Source organism: Maniola jurtina, chromosome 22 (assembly GCF_905333055.1).
Source record: "Maniola jurtina chromosome 22, ilManJurt1.1, whole genome shotgun sequence".
NCBI classification, from domain to species: domain Eukaryota; kingdom Metazoa; phylum Arthropoda; class Insecta; order Lepidoptera; family Nymphalidae; genus Maniola; species Maniola jurtina.
In genome coordinates this window covers 6,532,627-6,541,845 of record NC_060050.1, presented here as the reverse complement: position 1 = coordinate 6,541,845, position 9,219 = coordinate 6,532,627, and the positions used below count along the sequence as shown (strand labels likewise).

Genomic DNA, 9,219 nt, shown 5'->3' with positions numbered 1-9,219 from the left:
GCAAGCCCTTTCAGTAGCACTATATAAAGTTCGGACTGTGTGAAACACAGTAAAATAAGTTACAGGCACACACATACAAAGTGGAGTGGACATGAAAGATATACAGTATAATTGGTAGGTATAATGTAAACAAAGCAAGGTACTCAAAGATGCGGGGCTAGATTCCCCGTCTCTATTGCTAAAGTAAATAAAACTAAGTTTAGAGTTTTTATCAAGAATTATGCAGCGCTCCGATTCCACGCCACTCTGTAGGTCTGCGCTGCGCCTAAGAAAACTTTAGGGTCAGTAATGTAGGTAAATAGTATTTAATATTATTTGTTTAGTTTAGTTTCATAAAGCATTGTGATATTATTTTTGTAATGTGTTGTTCTAATGTGTTCTAAAGCCTGACCAGAAATATTAAAAACTCGCTATGAAAGCGCTACTAGTATATGGTCTATGGTTACTAAGTGTAACATGGTCTTGTAAGTATAAATTAGTTCCACGGGGTTTCCGCAATATGGCGAGGTATTTTATTTTTCTGATCAGGCTTTAATTTAAGTACTAGGTATAGCATTCAAGTTGTACTTACGAGGTGGAGAAAGATCGTGGTATTGAGATTTAAAAAAACGCATATTATATTTAAGTATCAGACCGATACATAGTGAAGCTTTATTATTATATTAAAACATAATGTATATCAGATTTGATTAGAAGTTTCGAGAACTTTTAAAAACTTGCCCCATGGTAAGTCTGGATGCACCTTTTGAATTTTCATTTGTTTAAGGGTAAAATGTGCCTACACATAAATATTAATATAAATATGTTAATTATTATGAATTGGTGGATGATATTTGCGATTTTATATCTTATTATGTGTGATTGATATTCTTAACAAAAAAAAAATGTTACAGCGATTTCCATTTATCCAATCTGATATCGTTGAAAAAATTCACATTAGTTTTGCGGCGACGGGCGACTTTCCCGGGCCTGCAATCTGAAGCCAGACTTCTAAATAGTGTTGCGAAAGTTTATATCGATAATTGTACTATTTATAGTATAAATATGCCAAAATATCGATTGTTTTGTATCACTTCAGTAATGGTAGGTATTGCTTGTTTTGTATTACTATCAATTTTATTGACACGTTTCAAAATTATCGACATTGGGGTCAATTTACAAAATTTCGACAGTATCTAGACACTATCGATCAAATATCACTCACAACACTAGTTCTAAGTGCCAGTGATGTGCGACGATAATATTGTTAATTCTGTTGTACACAATGTCTATAATAAAATGACAGTTCTAATGCTCTCTGGAGGAACAGTAGCAGCTTTAGACCTGGCAGTTTAGTGCAGAGATCGATACAACAGAATTAGCCGCATTGTAGATGTTCAATTAATTAATATCGGATTGGATGTAGAAAAGCTTTTCTACATATTTTTAAAATTCGCAAATTTTCTCTTTGTGAATCTAATAATATAACTAATATGTCTGTTTTACGTTAATATTCAAGTGTTATCGTGATTACTGTTCACAAAATTTTACTAGTCATCTTTCGCTGTTGTGAGGTGTTTTTGTTAAAAATCTATTGATGGAGTCTAACATGTTGTACATTTTCTTGTTAAAAGTATTCGCGTTCTATAATAAATTATTTCGGATCAAACCAAATGTTTTATTTACATTCTTTCTTTACATAAAGAATAATAAAAACAATAGGTGAATTATAATATAATCATTTAATTTTAATTTTGCCTTTTTACAAACGTACTATAATCATCAACTATTTACAGGTACATAGTAAAACTAATCTATGAACACTAAGTAATAACATTTTATATGTATAATTCCACTGTACACAATTTCTAAACTAACCTTAAATGACAGGTCTAATTATAAATAAATGGTTGATTGATCGTTATCCCTTTCATATTGCTTCCTGCCGAAAAGGTTAACACAACATTAAGGGTGAGATCTATAGTGCGCACTCTGACTTTGCTTAGACATAAGACAGAGTTAAAACGAGACATCTCTCACATAACTCTGTCCCCTTTTAACTCGACCTTAGCCTTAGACCTGTCAATATCCTTAATTAAGAGATTGTGTACAACAGTGACCACAATGTTAAAAAATTTCTTATAAATTAGGATTTGCATGGTATATTTAAAGACCCAGGACAATGATATAGGCTACTTCTGTCCCGGATAATCAAAGAGATCCCACGGGATTTCAGTAAACAAAATCCACGCGAATGATAAACTAACCACGCAAACGAAGTCGCGGGCATCAGCTAGTTAAACTATAAAAGTTCAATGATGGCATCTGAACGTTAATAGATATCAGCATTGTCAAATCTAAATTGGAAACTGGGCAAACCACGGCTCCCAGTTCCTCGTATAGTAAATACGGCTCCGGCCATCGGCTCGGGTTTACTCAGTCGATACTGTGACGTTGTGACGAACAGTTCGTCCAAGTTGGGTCCGCCCCAGCAAAGGGACGTGACTTGCGAAACTGGCAGGTTGTACCCGTTTACTATCATTCTCTTATCAGGATCTATTTCTAATACCTGTAAAGAACAGTAAACATAAATAATTAATTAGAAGTATCTAGATGGCCACAAGAGGTCGTTTCATACTAAAAATTACTATCCAGCCACAAGTATTTTATCAGTTTTTAAATTTCTTAACGCAAACTAATAAGGTTCAATTTTTAATTGAATTTAGAAATTTTTATTGTATGTTGAAGGTTTGTTGTTAAAGCGGCAATAGAAATATACACTCTAAACCTATTACGGTTCACGAGATGCATCCCGCTGACAGGCAGACACCACAACATAGTGACGTAGTACCGTAGTAGGTATCTACTTAACTACCTAGTGGTTGAACCACCACGAGTAACTGTGATTGAACAAATCACTAGAATTTGTTATATTTAATTGTAAATTTTTAGGAATAGAGTAGGTACCTAACTGCTCAGGTTTTTTAGGGATCTTCTCAGCAGAATCTGTTTCCTAAGCAGTGGTAGAGTTATCAGAGTTTACAAAGTTTCAAAACCTCATGAAAGTAGGTACTCAAAATGTAATGGAAACTTACCGAGCCCCCAAACATAATCGCCACCCACAGATGCCCTCGATTGTCTATAGTCATGCCATCCGGTATCGCGTGTTCATACCCGTGCATTGATATATCGAGGATTGTTCTCCTGCCGCCTAGCAAAAGACCATCACAGAATCATTAACAAAGTTCTATTGAAAAATTCCAATTCCATTACTGCAAAATAATGACAACAGCGCCATCTATATGTGATTTAGTAAATATCATATAGATGGCGCTTTAGTAATAGAACATATTTTTTTGTGTGACGTAACCACAAATTCACGGTTTTCGAATTACTTGTGCTATATTATATAAGACTTAATTACCTGCCAAATTTCATGATTCTAGGTCGTTGGGAAGTATCCCATAGGATTTCTTGGCAGACACGACAGACAACAAAGTGATCCTATAAGGGTTCCGTTTTCCTTTTGAGGCACGGAACCCTAAAAAGGACCTAATGCCCAAATATGTACTTGAAAAGAGCAACCGCCGAGTTTCTTGCTGGTTCTTCTCGGTAGGAACGGCATTCCGAACCAGTGGTAGATTTTTTTGACGATTCAAAAGCACTTGTAAAAGTTTAATTGAATAAAAATATTTTGAATTTCGAATTTTGAATAGTGCCTAAATCTACTTACTGATTTCTCTATTTTCCTGATCAAAGTCGAAAGCCTCGATCTTCTGCGTCGGCGAGTCGATGTAATAGAAGACACTGTTATTGAGCGCCCAAGTCAGCCCATTGGAGATCGTTATGGGTCGCAAATGAACACGTGGACTTATGAAGCTGTCTTGGCTAATGCTGTAGAATGTAGCTTGGTCTGGAAGTACGTCATTTCCTATGTGAGGACCCTTTGTACCTGTGCACAAATAAGAAAAACGTTGACATGATTTGACTGTACTCTATCTACGGAAAGAAGTTAGTATAGCACTCTCTCTGTTACATAATCCCATATAAATGACAGGGACAAAAACCTCAGTTGGTGTTAACCATTTTAAGTAAACGAAACTATGTTTTCCAATTAAATTTCAATTTTTTTTAACATTTTCGAATGTTTTTGAAAACATGTTTGTGATTGGTTGATAACTCAAAACAGTTAACGCCCCCCACCCAGATTTTTGTTTCTTTATGACTCCATACATATATTTATGCTCACTCAGAGTTGAATTTAATTTTCTTTAAATTTTTTTAGAATTTTTTAATTCTTGTTTTTAATTAATCTTACTATTTATTACAGTCATTTTGTGAAGCTTTTAAGATTCAAAAGGGCAAACGAACTATATTTTAACAGTTAAGTACAATTAATAATGTAGGTACATGTAACTATTGTATGCTTAAACAATTTCGCTATTTATTGGAATTTATTTCTAAGGTGCGGTTCGTTACTCTAAAAGTGCGTGATTACCGTCCACTGTTTCCAACTTTCGTAAAGAGAACTGTATGTACTCACCGAACCAAAACCTTCCCTGAGAGTCTGGTTTCCCGTCATTGATCACGTTATCTGGTAACCCAAGGTCCACGGCAGTGAGCAGCCTCAGAGCCGCGTCCCCCGGCACGTCCCAGTCCAGAAGATATAGCGCCGATCGCACTGCTACTAGGTAACGCTTGGAATCCGCCACAAGCGATACCACGTTGACTTGACCATAACCTTGAACGAAATGATCGCTTTATTTTTACCCGACTGCGGCAAAGCAAAGCCAAAAGCAGGTGCAACTAGGAGCGGACTGTTTGACGATTTATAATTTTAATTTAATTTAATTTATAAGTACGTAGTTTTTAAGAATCAACATAGTTTATGATTAAATGCTTTATAGATTATCTGGTAATAAATTTCTTTATTTTTATTATTCGCAGCTGATTTCAGATTGCAGGGGCGTGAATATCATTCGATTGTCATAACTGATTGCAGATTGCAGGGATCACTCGATTGCGCTGATAGAGCAACGGACTCATGCCTATGACTTGATGACGACTTTAACGTTTCTTTTTCGTACCTCGTAAAGCACGTGAAGCTATAGAATACTTAATATATAGAATGCTTAGAGTGATTCTTCTGTACTTTTCAAGTACAGAAGAATCACTCCATAAAGACTTTTAAACAATTAGCGACTTACCAATTATTATAAACTAAGCAGACGTTCAGTTGTTACAAATATAATATACTTACGTTTTTTGTTAACTCTTTTCAATGTCTACCACCTACTATCAAGTGTCCTAAAATAAAATTAATTCTTTCCTATATTCAAGGAGGAAAAACTTTTGAGGCTTAATCCATAATTTTGAAAGAAAATTATTGTCTCTGATGAACATAAATAGTTAATGTGTTTTATTTTCGAGATTTCTGAATCGATTTGCGTAATTTTTTTTATCGATAAATGAACTTTGCGACATTGTTCCATAAAAAAAATTAGATTCCAACTCCTCGATCCTGATGCTGCAGGGGATCTGACCACTCCACGCGGGCGAAGCTGCGGGCATCATCTAGTTATTAAATAAGTAGGTAGGTTACTACTCACACTTATGATAACCTAGGCACACCTAGGTAGGTAGGTACCTAATGTTTTAAAGAAATTGTTAGTGGTCGATTACTATGAGATTGTCTTTACTCAAAAGTAGTGTAAATGCTCAGAAGTGGGATTTCTATTCAAGTGTTATATCGACAGAAAATATTAAGATAGGTACTACTTATTCATATTCATACCAATATGCTTCGTGAATAGTCTCCCAGTGGCGTAATCCAGCCTGTGTACATTCTGTCGGTGGACGTCCACGAAGTAAAGCGACTGCGTTTCCGTATCCCATACGGGGCTCTCTCCGTGTAAGAACAGTGCTGGCTGGTTTGAGTTTCCTGATGAAACCTAACACAGTGTAAACTCCATGTAATGTCACTCGATTTAACGCCAGACTCCCTAAAGCGTTGAAACTCCATGGCTTTGGTTGGTTTAGCTTGGCTTTCATACAACGATACACTCTACTTACAGTCACTCTCAATAACGACAACACAGTGCTGGCTGGTTCGAATTCCCTGATGAAACCTAATAATTTCTCACTTAGTCCAGGTACAAATTCTAGCAGAATTCCGCAGCGGTACGATATGTATTCTATTCGAGTGTCGTAAAATTAGGAATTAGGGCGTTTTTAGGGTTCCGTACCTCAAAAGGAAAAACGGAACCCTTATAGGATGTCTTTGTTGCCTGTCTGTCTGTCCGTCTGTCGTGTCTATCAAGAAACCCTATAGGGTACTTCCCGTTGACCTAACAGTTAGTAGCTCTTATAGGTCAAGTACAGGAAAAAATCCTAAAACCGTGAATTTGTGATTACGTCAAAAGAAAAAAAATTAAATTTTCAATGTAAGATACTACTAACTACTAAGTATACCAAGTGGGGTATCCTATGAAAAGGCTTTACTTGTCATTTTAAAACAGTTTTTTAAGCATAATAGTTTTTGATTTATCGTACAAAATGTCGGAAAAAATACCCGAGTACACTTGACCGGTTAAGGGTTCATAAATATTTTGATGATATATCATATATGGTATTGATAAATATTTAAATTATTATTAATGATATTAAAAAAGGTCACTTACCATAGAAATTTTAAAACTTTTCGCCAGTATAGCACTAACACAATAAATTAAAACAAACAATATAGGCTGTGTTCCGAACATTATTAAAAGTTCTTATAAGAAATAAAAATAATTTAATGAATTCTTTACGTTTTCAGTCTCAAATTGCAAATTACACTTAACTGATTGTGAACAATGACTTAAGTTTTTTGATAAAACAAAAAAAATCTTTACGTCCACCTGCCAACTTTTTAACTGGAAGCAAAAAGAGTAAATGCTATTGCAAAGTATAAATCATAAGAACGCCGCAGCAAAATGACAAAACGGAATAACACACGCATTCAGGTTTCATGCCTTTTATTTTTGATTTGTGTATGACGTACCTTCCAACATAACTTAAGATACTTATGATAAGATACTTAATATTAATTAAGATCCTTAAGATAACGTACTTAAGATTAATTTGCCTAAAATTAAACTATATAGATCCTTATAATTTACATCATCAGTGTAATCAATCAATCATAAATAATAATTTTTGAAGGATATTTTGTATTTTTACAAAAATACAGAATACTTATTATATTTAGTGGGCCAAAAAAACAGATTTGGATTATAATATAGTTTTCTAACACGATAATTTAAATTTATTCAAATTGATTCATCTCACAAATTACCAGTAAAATATCCAGATTCTTGGAACATTAGTTATGAGGATACACACTTAAGGATATTATGATAGGTCATACAAAGGATATTTTCGAAGTCAGATGAATCACTTGTATTAGTGGGAAATACATGGGTATTTGGCTTGGCTAATGATATAACAATTCCTAAGTGAAGAATTGGTGCTAATATGGTCGTACAGAAAAACATTATTTCGAGATTTCTCTCAATTCTAAACATTCAAGGCCGAAATTAATAATATCAACCTATTCCTGTAATCTTTTGACATGTTATTCAGCAACGTTGTTATTCTGTCAATAATTTGGATGGTATTTTTGATTAATATGTAAACAATATTGCTAAGCAACTTATCGGCTTATTACAGATATATAAATAATAATTATTAATTAGGGACATTAATCAAATAAAAATAAACTATGAGGTTTAAAAGTACTATCCTTTTCACAATGTTTTCGGAAAAATATAGTTGTGCTGAAAATTAAGTAGATTTGTGTTCAACCGAATTTAGCATCATACCACAAAGTTATATAAAGAAATAGTCCACATAGACGGTACTTTCATTTATAATCATATCTCACAAACCCCATATAATATTGACTCAAAAAACGGAATCCCACGCATATCTAAGACGATTTAAGTTTAGGTAATTATGAATAAAATAATTACATAATTTATAGAAGTAGATTCGATTCATAGTTATTTAAGTATCAAAATTTTCCTCATCACGGTAAAATATTAAAGATCGCTTACAATGTTTTACATTTAAGATTTGACAAGTTGACAGAGTTAAACAATTGACTTGTTTTCTTGTTTTCGTCATGATTTTGACTAGTGATGTTGTCAAACCTGAAATTTTACTATATCGTTTCTGTATTCATTCGTTGATTAGGCAAACCTAGGATCGGCGCAGTTACAACTTTTGACTATAACATAAATTCAAAACAATCTGATCAAGTTATGATTAAAATAAAACACTGTCTGATTAATAAACTTAATGAAATGTGTTTCTTACATTGCACTACATATCGAAATAGAAAGTAGCTATTTGCGATAAAATTAATTATTACTGTGCATGCGTATAAAAGAACTTAATTAATAAACTGAGAGGTGGTGAATGGAATTGTTTAGCATTTTTCAATTTTTAAATCCACTTTAAATAATGTTTTGGTACTGACAAAATATAATACTGAACGTGCTAAAACGTTGTTAGGTTTTTTTGCACAAAAACACTGATTGTTATAATATATAGACACCAGTGGCGTGCAGCTCATAGAGGTATAAAAGTACTGGCTACCCTAGTTGTAATAGATCAATGCTTATTTTCCATTATGACCTGCCAGAAAATAAGTTCATACCCAGTGTTTACCCTGGCTTTCAACCCTATGCACGCCACTGATAGATAGTAGGATGATCCTATGAGCAAAGAGAATATAATCATGCCCACTACCCAATGCTGACAAGTTTATTCTGGGGTCAATTACAGCATTACACTGATACACTCTCTATTGAGATTTAGCTTAACAGTATTTAGTAGGTTCGTGCATGGTATAACTTTCGTGATTCACATTAGATTCTGGTATTAACCTGCGTACAATTACATTCAATTTTACAACATTCGCAAATAATTTCACAGACTTTCATGCTATCCTCCTCCCACCAAGGTCACCCATGATGGATGTTGAACAAGTGTAAATTAAAAATTTATAACACCCCCAACAAGTGAAGGTTACAGTAACTAGAAAAGAGCTGATAACTTTCAAACGGCTTAACCGATTTTCTTGGATTATAGCTAAGTACAGGAGCCACGATGCCACAGACAGATACACAGATACACACGCCTCTTTTTGGGTCGGGGGTTAAAACGACATTGTAGGCTTGATGGATGTCGGATATT

General features: G+C 34.1%; 1 protein-coding gene across 1 annotated transcript; it reads right to left on the bottom strand.

Annotated features, from left to right (window-relative positions):
- Positions 1–1,702: 1,702 nt before the first annotated feature.
- LOC123876936 (regucalcin-like) lies at positions 1,703–9,117 on the bottom strand. The gene is made up of 6 exons (XM_045923361.1): positions 6,660–9,117; positions 5,774–5,930; positions 4,523–4,720; positions 3,713–3,931; positions 3,075–3,190; positions 1,703–2,548 (listed from the first exon to the last, which is right to left on the bottom strand). Exons 1-6 carry the CDS (start codon positions 6,738–6,740, stop codon positions 2,312–2,314), a joined length of 1,008 nt encoding a protein of 335 aa, XP_045779317.1. The 5' UTR covers positions 6,741–9,117; the 3' UTR covers positions 1,703–2,311.
- Between the last annotated feature and the right edge of the window lie 102 nt (positions 9,118–9,219).